The sequence below is a fragment of the Hippocampus comes genome, unplaced genomic scaffold (genome assembly GCF_001891065.2).
Source record: "Hippocampus comes isolate QL1 unplaced genomic scaffold, H_comes_QL1_v1.1 scaffold124, whole genome shotgun sequence".
Taxonomy (NCBI): domain Eukaryota; kingdom Metazoa; phylum Chordata; class Actinopteri; order Syngnathiformes; family Syngnathidae; genus Hippocampus; species Hippocampus comes.
Window position 1 is genome coordinate 301,247 of NW_017805075.1, and position 17,267 is coordinate 318,513.

A 17,267-nucleotide genomic window follows, 5' to 3' on the forward strand; every position below is an offset into this window, starting at 1 on the left:
CATTGAAGGTGCGCCTCATAATCCAGTGCGTCTTTTAGTGCGGAAAATAAGGTACTCAAATAAACAAGGACATGACGTAAAAGTATTGAAAGACTTTCCATAATATAAAGGTACCATTTTGCACCCAAAGACTGCTGTGCAACAATGTTCAGAGTCACTGAGCAGAGATAAAGTGAGCAGTGGTGCAATACAATACTGTGACGGTTGTGCAGTTAGTGCAGCTAGACCATTTTAAAGTGACCAGTCGCAGTAAATGGAGTACAACTTTAAGTGTGCAATTATACAGAAATCTTTGAGCGCTGTAAAGTGTCTGGTGCTGTAGAATATTGATCAATGACAATTGTTTAATGTAGCGAGCTGCCGCTACAATGATCAGTGCGGTAATATTGTTCCACAGGGGTATGCAAAAATGCGAAAAGACACTTTAGATTTGAGTTACTGTTTAAGGAGTTCATGGCAAGAAGGAAGAAGCTGTTTGTATTTTTTATTGATGGTTTTGGTGCGCATGCTTGGATAGCGCTTACCTGACGGGAGTAGCTGGGAAATAGAAGCTTCCCTTTGCGATGTTAATTTACTTTGCCAAATGGTTTCAGGCATGTTTGTACAGTGCCCGATCTCCACTTCTAAACATGGCCTCTTTCGCTTTTCTAAATTGTCGGAGTTAGGCAGTGAACCATGGCTTGTTATTGTTGAAGGAGCTGAAGGACTTTGTTGGTACGCACATGTCCTCACAGAAAACGAACAAAACGACAAACAAAATGAGAAAAACCGAGACAATATTGGGTGCGCATAACTGAGGCAGCCACTCGCGCTGGCGCAATTTCGAACAGTCATCTTCTTTCACCAGATGACTGGCTTTTTATGTCCAAGCGCAAGTGTAAAGGTAGTGAAAGCGTTTGCTGATAACATTACGAACATAAATTCACCGAGGGAATGTTTGTGAATGAGGGATTATGATCCAAAACAGCACTTTGCCTTCCCTGCCTTAATCCAGAATACCGAAACAGATTGTAGCTAATGTGGCTGTTGGACTTTGTCTAATGGTATAATACTGTTTGCTTCAAAGCTCTGGCAAGTGAGCAGATTATTGTGTTGTTTTCAGTGGCGCACATACTGTTGTAATCCCCAGTTAGTGTTCACACATCACAAATACATTTTGCAAAGTCACATTGTGGTCTGTGCCGATTCGTGCAGTGCACTGGTTCCAAACCTTATTTGTCTTGCGTACCCCCGAACAGTCGGTTTGTCACCTGTGCTTTAGATCAATGAAAACCTTGCAGGCATGCGTCTTCCTTTGAACATATTGAACAAGACACGACATTAGTAAACATGCCCGCTGGGGTTTTACATCCAAAGCCCCGTCATCATTTGGCTGATGCGGTTGCCACGGCAACTGCCCAAGCTGACTGGCGGTGGCATGCCCCGTCAGTCTAATCAGTCTTGCTCGCTTTCCTCACTGTGAGCAGAAGAGTTCCATCGACACTTGAAAGCACAGTGGGGGAGAGTCTCCTGCTTTTCAAGCGTCGTTGTTGCTCGCGCGGACCACATGATTCATGGGAGCAGACAGAGGGAGGAAGTGACAAGCGAAGAGTGCATATGTGCATGTGAGAGACCGAGTGGGAGGACGCAGAGAAACAGAGAGGGAGGGCGGGAAGGAGAAGATTCCCTCCACTCAGTCCACTCAGAGCCAAGCATGCGGACGCCACAAATGAGCTGAAGGTGCAGCTGGAACGCGGCCGTGACGCCTACTGGAAGGAAAGAGAAGTGCGACCCTCAATCAAGAGCTTAACTGCAGCGAGCGAGACAAAGGCTGTGAGTCATCTGCTCACTGCGTACGCTTCCCAGGGAGCTTTCCATGCCGCCAGTAAGTTTGGCTGCTCCACTTCACTCTCACACACACATGCACACGCACGCCGATGATGTCAGCGCATCCAGACGCCATGCTGGGACTTCCTAGCGCGGCCGCTTACCAGCTGGGCTGTGTTATGTAATTTGTTGTGTTGTTGGGATGAAGCTGTGGCTTATTGCTGCTGAGCTGCAGGAGGTTGGACACTACGTGCTAACTGTACCGGTGTGTGTGTTTGTGTGCGGAGTGCAGTGTGGGTTCTGTGTGCTGCGCAACAGTGGGCAAAATCCCTCACTCTTGACGTGATGGGTCTCTTTACGGACTGACAGAAGCAGACGCAGTGTCCTGTAAGTATCCTCTCTGGTCAAATATGTTTGTTGTTCTTGGCAAGATGTGCGCAGGTCTTTCCTTGAACAGTAGCTTCGGTATTATGGGTGTACTTTGCGTTTGTGCAGATCTCCTGTACACATCACTGAGAGCTCCTTCAAATGCACACGGTGGTGCCCTGAGGTGCGAGTTTATTTGTTTTGTGACTCAAATCATTTTGCCCTATTTAAACGAATGGAAATTGCATGAATCTGTTCCAGCCTCTAATGTAAAATAAATGAATAAAAATGAGGAACGTGTTTTTAAACAAGGAAAAATATCAATCTATAATACTGTATATCATTTTTATGTAACCTTCAACCAGGAAAAAGCTTATTGAAATATAAACTCTCTCTTTAAGTAGCAACCTCGCCAAAGGGGCAGCAGGAATTTTACATGACATAACACATAAATATTCATACAATAATTACAAAGCTGTACAAATAAAGAATAAAACATAAATAAAGAGCATGATTTAAAAACATGATTTAAAAACATTGCCCAATGCTATTAAGTTCTTGGATTCTAGAAGTTCCAAGGTCTGACAATTTTAGCTTAGCTTGCAGGCAGTTCCATGCAGAAGAAGCAGCAGGAACGGACTGCATCTTTAGCCAGCTCTGTGAAGAAACCAGGGTACACAGTTTTAAACACATATGATCAAAATAGATGAACATTAAAAAATAAGACAATAAAAAACTAAAAGGCAAATAAATAAAATCAACATTTCAAATTGAGAACATGTTTTAAGTGAGGATTAAAACCAGGAAATGAATTTGTCTTGCTGTTTGTTAAATGCTTTTTACACAACTTGTGAAATGTTCCATATGAATTCTGGCAAATTGATGGCCAACCTACCTTTTTATTTGTTTGTTTATTTTTTGGTCCGAAAACTGAACAGATGTACAAACAAACCCCCACTGTACAATATGAAAATTAGAAAAACAAAAACAGGTTGTACTGAACTTTGTTTTTAATCAAGCAAGTGTTTCTATTAGTTTACACGTTTTCAGTTCCACTGATGTTGCGATTCACTGGAGATTATTTTTGATGGTTACGCAATTGCCACATCTCGTCATAATGGTGTGACCGTTGGGTGTGTTATAATTCAGGGCAGCCGATGTCTCTTTGCGTCCTGCGTGCTTCTCTCCAGTCTGAGTTCATCTTGTCTGAATGAAGCAGAACTTGCACTTGTTGTTCAACAGCCTGCTGCATGTTGACGATACATGCTCGCCTTCATCACCTGCCTTCTGAGGAGCCGCTTTTTTATTTACATCCTCAGAGACTCTCGAATGGGGCTATATTGTGTCACCCAGCTGTCTATCATGCTGGAACTGATTTGTTTCAAGGGAAGTCCATTATGGCGCATTGACTATTTGAACGTGCGAAGGAGCATTTCTCAGTGCATGGTGCTTTGATTCATGTCTGTTATGCTTTGACAATCGTTACATACATTAGCTTCATTAGTGGCTACTGGGATCCGCACAAGCGGTAATTAAACTTCCCACTCTGCGTGAGCGCAACAACGAGGTGATTCCACGTCCACGCTGATCGAGCGCGTTGCGTGTTTGAGACAAACTCAATCAGTGGAACAAATTGAAAGGCCGCTGTGCGAAGCTGTGCTCTTGTCAGTGTCAATGGAGCATCGGGTATTGATTTGTGGATCTGTGAGGCCAGAGCCACCGTGGTTGACATTGAATCTAGAGCCGAGCATTCATGACAATGCCATCGCTTACTTGTGTTAGGGGAATGTGCTTGTCACCCTCTGAGCATGCTGATGTGGTGTTTGAAAACATAGCCTTTTGCTGTGTCCGTATTTGTTGCGAATCATGTTTTTTTTTTTTGGAGCTAACAATAAATAAGTCATGCATGAAGAGAATGCAACGCATCAGGCTCAATTGAAAGCATACATTATGGATTTTAGTCATGAAAGGATTGTTTCAGTTCATTCCTCATTCATGTTTGTCATCCTACATTTTTTTGCATGATTGAATTTTGTCGGGTGGACTGAGTTCTATAAATTGCATGCATACATGGATGAACAATATTGTTGTCATGTATTTAACGACAAAGAACAGACATGCTCATACAAAAAACTAAATTTGAATGAAATATCGTATATTTTCTTCCCTTTTTTGAGGGCATTCAAATTTTGCTTTTAGCCTCTCTATTGCAAGAAATCTAGCAGTTTTCTAAATATTTTTAAACCTATGTTGCAGACTGCTATCTTAATTTGTTTATTAATTTTATGAGCTTTTGAAGTAGATGAGCTTGACTCCTTTGTTTCGTGGTTGTTGTTCCAGAGCATCGCACCTTTCACTGCATTCTCATTTCCATCACTTTAATTCTCAATATTGGTCCTCCTGCGCCTTTCAACCTGTTGTTGCTTACTCATTTTTTTTTTTCAATTATATTTGTAAATACAAATATAATTGGTTGTAAAATTTGAAAACCAAATAAATGATGGAAATTCAATACCATATACTTTCTAAATAATGATCAGAGGGATTCCCATAGCGATTGTCACAAATGAGTTTCAAAGCTGTTTTCTACAAAAGAAATATTGGTTGTTTTGTAAGTTTTGCATGTTGATCCGCAGATTTCTACACAGCAGGCCAAGTCTAGAATAATGATTGTGTGTATAATATTCGCAATCCATATACGTCAAGTGTCAATTGTATTTGATGTCGTGCCGCATTGGCTTTTGCTATTTTAAGATATTAACTTGTATCTGTTGCCATGACCAAAACCAAAACAAGCACCTAATCAGACATGTGCGTGTTGCTGACTACCATCTGTTGCTAAATGAGAGCGATCTCGTCTTAGCTGACCCGATCGCGATCTACTCTGCTGACTGATGTTCTCTTGCGTCTGATTCCCGTTGCAGGAAACATGATGGGAGTGAACCCAGAATTTGTGGCGCACTAGAGCCTCAGCTGTTCCAGCCAAAGCTTGCGCACAGCGCCGTGACAACCCAGAAGGTAGGCGGCCATTATAAGCAAATAGAACACAAGAGAGTTCATTTGAACTACACTGGTGCCTGGAGGGAGGAATGACACAACCAGCTAAGCTTTTTTATGAAGTTATCGGTCATTTGGCTGATTTTTTTTGTTTTTTTTTTGTTGTCGTTTTTGTTTTTTGCTTTGACTTTCGAGTTCAAACTAAACTTATGAACGCTGTCAGGCGTCATGCTCACAGTTAGCATCTGTATTTGCAGAGATGCAAGACAGCACAATACTCACAGGCATGTTTATCCACTATGAAGAGTGACTAATATTACAGCAGAAACTCTTACAGTAAAAGTGGAAGAGGTACGATGATTATTGATGCGACCTCCCAATGGCCAAAGCGGGTGCACAAGAAGCATCAGCAGAATGCAGCATTAAATCATGATGCTCAAACTCTTTAATTAATTCTGTTTAACCAATGTAATTACTCATTTTTTTCATAAAGTACAATTTCAAAGAGCACTATTTTCACTTTTATTTTTTATTTATCATTTTTGCGGCTGTGTCTGTAATGGGTTAGTAGCATTTCGATTCATTTCCCTAGGAAAGGTGATTTGAAAGAGAAATGTTTTGCGTGAGGATAAGCACTGTTAAATTTAAGTCACCAAATTTGAAAGTGTTGAAAAAATAAATATTTGATATGCAGTTCTGAGCAACAAGCTTATTAAAATTTTTAATAATAGATCATATTAATAACATTTAGTTTCAGCAAGAGACCGCTAATCATTTTTCCTATTTTTTTTTTTTAATTAGGATGAGATGGTATTGAAACTTTCATTAATGAATATACAGTACATATAATTTTGGCTCGTCAGTGTATTTATTATTTCAAGCGTCACACTTCATATCAGATCCATTTCCTCGTCGTCGTGCTGCCAGACAGTACGTCTTATCATTAATAACCAGCGACTGGCGTGGGAAAACTGCCAGGGATATTTTGGGAACGCAGAGAGTGAAAGAGCTGAGCTCCGTGGTGATTAAAAGAGGATACAATCTCGTTCGCGTTGGATTGATTTCATAAGGTCCCTCCAACTTTGGAAAGGGGCTTATGCGACTGACTTGATCTAAGAAGAGCTCCGGGAAGAGAGGGAGAAAGATTAAAAGACTTTTGGATCAAGTTGTTTCACATTCCTGATGATGTTGATGGACTTGGTGCCATCTGTAGGCTCCTCCGACAGTTAATCTGATTTTAGAGGAGAGATTTGGGGACTTTTGTGTCACATTTATTTCAGAGTGCCCAAGTACGCCTAAAGTGATTCCCAGAAGCCTTCAAGGTTTAGATCATTTAGTTACTTGGTTTTTTTTTTGTTTGTTTTTTTCCCCTCTGTATGTCTGATTCAAAGTAGTGTTGGGTGATATGGAGAAAAATCTTTGATCATTATACAGGCCATTTTACATCACAATAATGATACAACAGGATATATTCAGTTATTCTACAAATAAAAATACACAGCACTCTTTGACTGCTGACCTTTTCTCACTTTATGTTTAAGTGACATTAAACATACTTGTATCAAATGAAAATTGTATCCAGTAGTGCTGCTATATAAAATTATCAGATGTAAACAGAAGCACACATAGCCTCCAAATCTGTTCACCAATGTAGATATCAATCTAAGAGACATAATAAAAGGGGTCAGAGAGAAGTGGATTAATTAAAAAAATAAAATGGAAAAAATGAGCACTACTGTAATGTACTTTTGAAAACATTTACTGTATTCTGGAGATCTCAAAACAAATCACATTTGTAATATTTTAAATATTAAATATCCGAAATGCATCTACTCTCTGAAATGCTTATTTTCAATATTAAAATATTGATCTATAATCTTCTAGGCCACTCCTCCTGCCTGTCTGTCAGGGCGCCGTAACATTTCTTGTTTTGTGATGTGTGTAGCATTATTTTTCATTAATTTTCTCTCCAGACACTTAAATTAAATTGCCTGCTATTTTGCTGATCAAAGATGGACACGCTCCGCTTTAATGTGGTTCCAGCGAGACCTCTGTGAAGTGTACTCAGTCACCCAAGCACTTTTAATTCCAGTCTTTCACGATAACATTCTGATAGCTAAGCAATTAGCAAGGCTTCTCCGGCTTTCCTTCTGTTAATTACTCCTCGTAATCACTTCGTGAGAGAGAGACTTTGAAGAAGTGTATCTTATTTGCCGCCATGCAGGCGAGATGATGCCGTGACTTCTGAGTTAGCAGCGAAATAGCAATGTGTTTAGCAGGCAGCAGTAGCCAGCCAGTGTGTACTGTATTGCAAAGCTGGCTATCACTAGCTCCTGCAGTGTCTCGTTTCGACGTGCCGCCTACCTGCATGGAGGTGACGCCAGCATCCCAGCAAAGCTTTTTGTGACAATCTCCGCCATTCATTTGTCGGAAAAAAACTTAAAAGAAAATCTGCAATTCTCAGTTTTGCTGAATTGGACTTGTTGGGAGTTTATTCTTTCCCAAAGCAATAGTATTCATGATTAGCATTCAACCATCTCATTAATTTTCATTGACTCTTAGATTTAATTTTACACCATATTTACGGTGACTTTGTATTACGATTCACTTTCCGGTATAGTTTTTCAGTCTACTTCCAGGTGGCAGCAGTGTGGCATAAGATTGATCAGTTGTAAGTGTTTGGCCATCAAATCAAGACGCACTTGATGTATAAATTATTTGCAATTTGCTGCAGATCACTAATGAAGATAGACCCGATAATCGAAGAGTGACATGATCAAATCTTTTCGACATTTGTCTTTGCGATAGAAATAGAGAGAAGCTAGCTGTTGTCATGTGCACCTGTTAATATTAAAGACAAGGTGCTACTGACAAGCTATGGGTGCCAAGATGCCATTTATGCTTGTGGAGGCTCTCAGTCGTACAGGAAAGTTCCATCGTAGAAAGGGTTCTGTCAGTCGTCATCTGTACCTGTGGGTAAAAAACAAAAAAAAAAAACAAAAAAAGCAAAAAAGGACGTTTCGCTTCTCTCACAGAAGCTTCGTCAGCGGTAGACAACCCTGAAGTCTCCGTGAAGACTCCGGGAAGTTGCTCTGCGCTAAAAAGCTGAGCGTGGCCTGTTTGAGGACTGGGTGGGGATGGTTAGTCACGCCCCTATTGGTTTATTAGAGGCCCATTGGTTTCTAAATTCCCTATCATTGGGTCTTGATTAGGCCTATTGTTTGGGCTAAGGCTGAATAGCTACTTTCAGTTAGCCTGATCAGCATGTCTATGTCCCTTACTGGTCAACAAGTTATTGTAAATAGGAGACAGGTTAAATCTGATACCTCCTTCACGGTTCAGAGAGGGTGAAAATTTTTTAACAAAAATCGCTTCTTTTACCCCCCTTTCAAACCATCTCTTTTCTGTTCCTAGGATTTTTACTTGTTCATCTTCAATTGTGTGGTTTGTTTCTTTTAAGTGTGCGTATACTGCACTTTTGTTATCATTGTTTTTCCATTTGTGTTGATAAAGTCTTTTCTTGAGTGTTTGTTTGGTTTCTCCAATGTAATGTTCCTTGCACTCACTTTCTTGGCAACGGATGGAATAAATCAGATTGCATTTTTGGGTGTTAGGAACCCGGTCTTTGGGGTGTACTAGTTTTTGTCTCAATGTGTTTATCGGTTTAAAATAAACAGGAATATCATGTTGTAGAATGATATGATACAAAGAATATTTCTACAACATGATATTCCTGTTTATTTTAAACCGATAAACACATTGAGACAAAAACTAGTACACCCCAAAGACCGGGTTCCTAACACCCAAAAATGCAATCTGATTTATTCCATCCGTTGCCAAGAAAGTGAGTGCAAGGAACATTACATTGGAGAAACCAAACAAACACTCAAGAAAAGACTTTATCAACACAAATGGAAAAACAATGATAACAAAAGTGCAGTATACGCACACTTAAAAGAAACAAACCACACAATTGAAGATGAACAAGTAAAAATCCTAGGAACAGAAAAGAGATGGTTTGAAAGGGGGGTAAAAGAAGCGATTTTTGTTAAAAAATTTTCACCCTCTCTGAACCGTGAAGGAGGTATCAGATTTAACCTGTCTCCTATTTACAATAACTTGTTGACCAGTAAGGGACATAGACATGCTGATCAGGCTAACTGAAAGTAGCTATTCAGCCTTAGCCCAAACAATAGGCCTAATCAAGACCCAATGATAGGGAATTTAGAAACCAATGGGCCTCTAATAAACCAATAGGGGCGTGACTAACCATCCCCACCCAGTCCTCAAACAGGCCACGCTCAGCTTTTTAGCGCAGAGCAACTTCCCGGAGTCTTCACGGAGACTTCAGGGTTGTCTACCGCTGACGAAGCTTCTGTGAGAGAAGCGAAACGTCCTTTTTTGCTTTTTTTTTGTTTTTTTTTGTTTTTTTTTTTTTGTTTTTTACCCACAGGTACAGATGACGACTGACAGAACCCTTTCTACGAAAGATGCCATTTATCAAATGGTGACAGTTTTCAATTATCTTCAAAAATATATTTTTTGAAACAGATCTCTGAATTGACTTTACGGGGTGTTGAAACAACTGCTACGTAAGAGACATGGAGCAGCAACACATACAAACACAGCATCCAACATGATACTACACTGTCAACACACAAATCAGTCAGACTTGTCTGTATACTGTCAAAACCCATTGAAAATGATCACCTGAAGATTTGCCTCAGTGTATTCAGTTCTTTTATACGTAGATCATATTCTGTCAGACTGTTGCTCTACCACAAAGTTGTAGTTGACTGAAATAGGACTGTTAGAGTCCATGTGCAAAATGTTTTGGGAGTATATTTTTCAAAATGGTTGTGTGCAGGGCTTCTCACTCCATGTCTGTGTCTTTAAAATCCTTTTGTGATTTTGAAAATGTTGCACTATGTATGCTTCTCAATGACAGCTCCCTGGTAAAGTTACATAAAAATGAGGCTCTCCTCAGACAAGTGTAGGCAGCCCATGAACTCAATTATGCTATGAAATTATTGTTACATTTTAAGATTTGGCCTCACCGATGCATACTGTGAACATGTACTTATTTAATGAGGATGCGGAAAGACAGTGTGATAATGGGTGCATTGATTGTAACCACTTTAATCAGAGCCTACAGCAAACCGGGTCAATCTGCAATTAACCCCAGTGGGTCTTAGGGTTGCTGCTTTATTCATGCGATAATATTCCACCGAGGTCCTCATTATGTACGCTTCCTCGTGATAAACGCATTAAAAGCAACGTGTGCGGAGTGTCAAGACAAGATGGTTGCCAGTGGCTCTATACAGATCAAAACGGGTCTATAAGATGCAATTTTTGTGACGACAAAGATGATCCTAGCTGCAGTTCTGCTTGGAATGAGTGATTGAGATTCAGCCTTCTGGAATCATTTGTACAACCAGCTTGAAATAGCTGCTCACATTTAATGAAGACATGTAGAGCTGAGCGACAGTATGGGTGTCTTTCCCTGATGGGCGTAATGCAGTGCGGTTTTGGCCATGAATCCTATATAATTTAAAAAAAACAAAAAAAACAGGACAATTGAAAATGTGAAAAGCGGTTTCACGCTATTTCTGTTGGGATCATGTACAAAGAATGTCGATCCAAAATATCAGAGCCATCTAAAAAAAGCAAACCATTTTGTGCATCCCAGGGAGCACATACACTGTGGGGAAGAAAAATACAGGGAATGAACAAACAGCTGATGAGGAAAACAAAGGATTGTGAGTAAAAGAAAACGAGTGGATGGGCAAAGCATACGAGGAGCTACATGCCAAGAAGGACGAAATGACTGAAAACATTGGAAATGAAACTGGATAACTGACAGGAGTACACAACAGTACAAGGGGAGAAAATACCTACTACCCAATACAATACAATTAACAATAGCGCATACACAAAAACGGATTCTCAACGACACCAGTTTCGAAACAGAGAGGATAAACCAACTCGGAGACAGAAAATAGACGACAAGGATAGATGCAAGGGCGGCCCGGTGGCTCCAGTGGTTAGCGCGTCGACCTCACAGTGCAGAGGTACCGGGCTCAATTCCAGCACCGGCCTGCCTGTGTGGAGTTTGCATGCGTGGGTTTTCTCCGGGTACTCCGGTTTCCTCCCACATTCCAAAAACATGCATGGCAGGCTGATTTGAATACTCGAAATTGTCCCTAGGTGTGAGTGTGAACGCGGATGGTTGTTCGTCTCTGTGCGCCCTGTGATTGGCTGGCAACCAGTTCAGGGTGTCCCCTGCCTGCTGCTCGAAGACGGCTGGGATAGGCTCTCGAACCCCTCGCGACCCTTTTGAGGATAAAGCCGAACAAAAATGGATGGATGGATGCATCGATGCAAAAGAGAGAGAAACAGAAAAAAATTGAACTACCTACGTGGAACAAGACTCAACAGTACACAAACTTGATGGGGAGTGTGTGTGAGTGTGTGTCTGTTTGGGTTCAGAGAACATAATCCTTAAACGGAAGCAATATTCCGGTTGTTTTGGCAAGTTTCAATAATATGCTGGTGAAGGAAATTTTCAACGCGAACTCACCATGGCTTGAAGTTGTTTGACAGGATTTCGTGTTGCTCGATGTTGATGGCGAGATTGTATTTGTGGCGTCAAAGAGGTCAAGGGTTATTCATAATCGTAGTCATTCCAGTCCAAAAGTCATGCCGCAAGATCGAGTTAAAAAAAAAAAGTGCACTTAGTGTCTTTCAAACTTCGAAATCAATTAATACACGCATCTGGGGTATTCCATACTATTTTCTCCTGTCTTTCCTTTTGCGTTTGTGCAGTTGTCGGACCAGCGTTCCTACACACCTGTGCAGAATTCATTATTTATATGGGCACACCTACTGCTGGCGTCATCAATCGCCCCAGCGGTGATATTGCCAAATTGCATTACACAACACAAAAACTGCTCCAACTACCACACCCGCGACCCCTGTGAGGATAAGCAATTCTGATCATGGATGGATGGATGTTTTCAAAGCTCTTAATTATGTTTCAATCAATTCCACATTGTTCAACAATGTGATAGCAAGTTCTTTATTGTTGTTGTTGCACTATGACTTTTTCAAGAATTTTCGCAATAAACGGGAGATTTGAAACCGTTCTATTGTTACAGAGACTCTCTGAGTCAAGGATTGGTCACTTAATTAAGGTTCAGCTAACAGCGGTCTTAAAAGCTGCTGGCACAGCACCAGAGGGGCGTGATCAATTAATATTTAAGAAGGAAGTTCCTAAGATTGTCAACAGATCTTTAACGAGTTTGCCAGGAAGCAGGTGGCGCACGCAGGTTGTCTGTTTTGCCATGTACAACGAAACAAGGTGTAGGAATAGTTGCTACAACTGCATGACTTTCCAGGTCTTATGTTATGTGTTGTGTTATATTAAGGTATTTTGTTATTTGATGTTAACTGTTCTGTAAAGCGCTCAGGCTCATTTGTGCTCCGGCTTTTTACATGATTGTTTAAAGGTGCACATTTCATCTGTGGAGTAAGCTTCTTGGTTAAAAAAAAAATACAAAAATACAAAAAAGAACATTGATGTATTAAAACAGTCATTGTGTGAAACATGTACAGTGTGTTATGAAAAAAAAGCACTTTCCTGTTCATGTTTTTGAGTCTTGAGACTTTGGTGGGTCTGCTTAGGTTGAGCTGTACTCCTTGCAGTCCTGCTTCCCGCATTGCCTCCCGTCTCTCCTCTTCCTCCTCGAGTAGTTCTTCCTCTTATGCTGCCTCAGTCTCTCTGCTTGTCTCGATGCATTGTGAAACTCCAATAATCAGGGATCACTGAACTGGCTTCCTTTAGTTTCTTCACATCATTAGCTACAAATGTGATCCATTTTGAGTTATGTGGATGATGAGACACCTGTGCTTTACGAAAAACGGGGGAAAATGAGAAGCAAATTCAGCAAAATTCCCAAATACAAAAACATACTGTGAAAACAGTCATTCTGTGATACATGTACAGTGTGTTGTGAAAAAAAAGCACTTTCCTGTTCATGTTTTTGAGTCTTGAGACTTTGGTGGGTCTGCTTAGGTTGAGCTGTACTCCTTGCAGTCCTGCTTCCCGCATTGCCTCCCGTCTCTCCTCTTCCTCCTCGAGTAGTTCTTCCTCTTATGCTGCCTCAGTCTCTCTGCTTGTCTCGATGCATTGTGAAACTCCAATAATCAGGGATCACTGAACTGGCTTCCTTTAGTTTCTTCACATCATTAGCTACAAATGTGATCCATTTTGAGTTATGTGGATGATGAGACACCTGTGCTTTACGAAAAACGGGGGAAAATGAGAAGCAAATTCAGCAAAATTCCCAAATACAAAAACATACTGTAAATTAAAAGAAAAAGAACACAAATAATACGGACTGCAAACATGCAGATGTGGAGCGGAGTTTGAAGTTATAATATCAGCAATCACCACTAGATGGCAAATGTGTCTGAGTTGCTCTTACTCTGGGTCTTACGCTGCCCTTTTGTGAAGCTGATTTGCAATGATATGAGGAATAAACATAGTAGCTCATTAAGATTAACGGTTTGAGTGAGTTTATTTTTATGAAAACAAAATTCTTGCACTTAAATGTTGGTTTCATGTTCAGCGGTTTTGTGCCATCCTTGATTGCTATTTTCTATACAGGCAAGTCATTTGCTCTGGAAAAAAAATACAGGATGCGGTTTGCTTCAAAGCCTTTGTTGTTGGGTTAGGATAGTGGATCTTTAATAGATGCAGTGAAATCTTATCATTAATGAAATATATGAACATTTTCAGGGACAGCGGTAACTACAGTGGACAGCTTGTTATCAGGTTACAGGTTATCATGAAAGTGTTAAGAACTTGTATTTTGCACATATTTTGTCGACATTTATAATAGCATTTTTGTCATACATCTGGTTAGGATCTGTGTGGTCCGATGTGGCACCCCCATCAGCACTGATGAAAAATTGAGGCCCCCTCCAGCATTCAAGTTGCCCATCCCTGCAATCGGGTTTTTTTCTTTCAGCCAAGGAGAAATACTGTAAATGGACATCACTTACAGCTGTGCCAGAAGTTATGACAATGGTTGATGAAGGTCAAAGATGCTTGCTCACTTGCAGTGCACAAAAGAAAGGAAGACAGAATGAAATAGCTAACTTTTTCTGTAAATAATCAAAATTGACACATTATATCTCAGCCGTGGTATTTACTCTACTGATTAGATAGCTTTTCCAATGTTTAAACAGGAACTGATGGCTTTAGACTTAGCACGTGAACGTCAGCACGTTCAACAGTTTTCCGAGGAGATAAGCTCCACCTCTGGAATAGATGCAGGTGGGAGTGCTAACTTAAGTTCGGGGGTGCGTGCGGCTTACCGTGCCAAAAGCAATTTGGATGAGATGCCACTGACATCGGTGTATACAGCCTGAGCTCAACTCCTAACTGCTTGGAGTGTTGATCTACACAACTGGCTGATGTGAAAGGTGATCACGGATGCATTGAGCCAGGATTGGTCATGGTCTCCGAGAAAGATCGATGACACCGCAGCATCTTCGAAGCATCACAGCTTGTTTGAGGAAGTATGGCTGAGAATCTCAGTATCTCCTCTGCAAAGGTGACTCGGGCTCACTGGAACAAACCCAGACATGTAAGTCTTTTTATTTACAAGCCTAACTATGCGGATGGTGGCGGTTAGAATTTGGCAACAGAATCTCATTGCAAACTCATTTGAGTTCACGCTGATCTGATTTCAGGCTGAAGATGTGTTAGTGTTTGTTTTTATTGATGTTTGAAGGCAAGTGAGCAGCGTACGCTTGAGGACTCAAGCTTCAGTACACAGATGAGGTCTATCCGCTGTAACTTTAATCTCTGGTGAACATTGTTCAAGTTAGTTTTTATTTACCTTCGGGGTTTGTGGCAGACTATTGTTTGCACATGGCGGAGGACTGAAGGTGTACTCACACTGAAAGCTAGCACACAATCGCTCTGTACACAAATGCTTTTACTGGCTGGGTTGATCTGCCTTCACTCCACAATGACTGCGGTGCTGTCATATAGCTGGACATCAAACGCACGCAAAAACGTGCACAGGCAGCACTGCTGCTTCTGGCTCGCATTTCAGATAAACGCAAGTTGAATGGTTAACAGCAAATACAGTACCACTCCGCTGTAGGACGGCTTCCTCTCTGGTCTCATGTCATCAGCATGCATTGTTGGTTGGAGAATTTAAAAGCGGTGCCCTAAAACTGAGAGAATTACATGTTGTGTATTAAAAACAATGCAAAACACCACTGATGATCAACAGCAGTCATGAAACAATGTTACAACCAGGAGTGCACATTTGGGGTGCGCTGCACCGCATGAGCACTGCAAATTGAATACTGTTCAAGCCTGTCAGCGTGCTTTTGCGCACTCAGAATAGGTGTGGCCAGCCACAATTTGAAGTCGTCAGCCACCAAAACGACTATCCATGGCCAATATTATTTTTGTATTTTGTCGCGGCGCGTTGCATAGTAGCCTATGAACAACTATTGTGGAGGCTAGCTTGACTAGGGCGGTGACCCACTAATGTCTCCTATTGCCATCAGGCGATGGCAGAGGGCCACGGGCAAGACACTTATCTCCAGGTTGGCGCGCTGCAGCTTGGACAGTCCATCAAAATGTCCTGGCTGATGCGGTGGTGCAAAAAAAGATTTTTGCATCACCGGACTCTGGAGTGCAGCCAGTGAGAACTGTGCTCAGTAAGCTAGCTGAACAAAGGGTCCCATCCTGCAAGTCAAAGGTGGCCAATTCATTTTTCAATGTGACTCAACTGCATTAAGTATGAATGGAATGCTTTTTCAATTGTATCGTTTTCATCAATCAGTTGCCATTGTGTAGCCCTGGTATTATGTTGTTGTAATTAGGACATGTAAACTGAAAACTCAAGAAAAAAAATGATGTCAAGTTTTATTCAGTTATGTTCAAATGACAAACCTTGCCCAGATGGGCCATCAGTTTTTTATCATCCATGAATTTGGAAAAAAGGATCACCAAACAACCTGTGGTGCTCATTTAAGAACGATGTCAAAATATTTATACGCACCCTTGTTTACATCCCTTTCAGCACATTATTTTAACACAAATGGTGTAATAACACATTTATTGCAGATACATACTCATGACTCAGGGAGTAGAATCGTCATCTACCAGCCCAAAGGTTATGGGTTCAATCCTTCAGTTTATTGTTTTTTCGTTTTTGATCAACAGTGGTCTTCAACCAACGTTTGCCCCTACCGGTCTTTTCTCTCTGTTCCACTGCTGTCACATCAGTCACACAGGGATCAATACATATTTTGCAGACATTGTGTGTTTTTTGGAATACGCATTTCAAAGAAAATGGTCATGCTCTTGCCTTACCAGAGTTGATTTGCGGAGAAGTGATCTTTGTAGGCGTGGCGCAATGCAGGAGTGCTCGGCGCTTTGTTTTCTGTCTCCTGAATAGAGTTTAACGATGCTTCATGCAGAGATGAAAGTCCTCCGGATTTTCCCGGAATTCCGGGTTTTTCAAATTTTTATGAAAATTTCTCCGGAGAATTGAGGAAAATTTGCATAATCCGGATATTAGTTGACAACATTGAACGAAGACGCGTTTGAGTTCGTTGTATTGCTTTCACGAGCGTAGCCATATTGAGGCACTAACACTAGTAACAGTAAAGAGATTTTTGTTTGTGTAATAACGACAGAAGACATGATGGCGTTTGACTAATGGTTTAGTAGAACGAATGGTAACTCGCAACAACAGTAGCAAGCGTCATTTTGCCTCTTGGGTTATACCATCTCAACTAGAACGTGGGGGATAGTCCCCAAACCATTTTCGTCTCTTTATAAACATACCTGCTAAACCCCAGTGGAACGAATAAAAGACGCCGTCAACAAGACAGTTGTCGTAAAAAATATGTTTGGCCAAAAAGGGAAAAACACAGATTGGCAGAAAATCGTGTCCGTCCGACTTCGAGTGTCGTCTCGGCTAACTTAGCTTAGCTGTTGTCGTGTGTGACGTCATTTGCGTCGGCGCTGATTGGTTGAAATCAAAAGACGCGCTTGCGTACAT

The 17,267-nt window shown here is 41.0% G+C and overlaps 1 protein-coding gene across 16 annotated transcripts in view; it reads left to right on the forward strand.

Moving 5' to 3' along the window:
- Positions 1 to 17,267, forward strand: part of rap1gapa (RAP1 GTPase activating protein a) — an 89,348-nt gene that overhangs the window by 42,807 nt on the left and 29,274 nt on the right. For 11 of the 16 annotated variants that reach the window (XM_019865150.1, XM_019865149.1, XM_019865142.1 and 8 more), the window contains exon 3: positions 5,097 to 5,190. Coding sequence is in view for 11 of the 16 variants with exons in the window: in XM_019865149.1 (XP_019720708.1) it covers positions 5,097 to 5,190 (94 nt within the window). In the remaining 5 variants the exon portion in view is untranslated. Of the gene's footprint in view, positions 1 to 1,748; positions 1,865 to 1,912; positions 2,194 to 5,096; positions 5,191 to 14,553; positions 14,823 to 17,267 lie in introns of those variants that run through there. The other 5 variants (XM_019865151.1, XM_019865152.1, XM_019865146.1 and 2 more) reach the window with 4 other exon arrangements.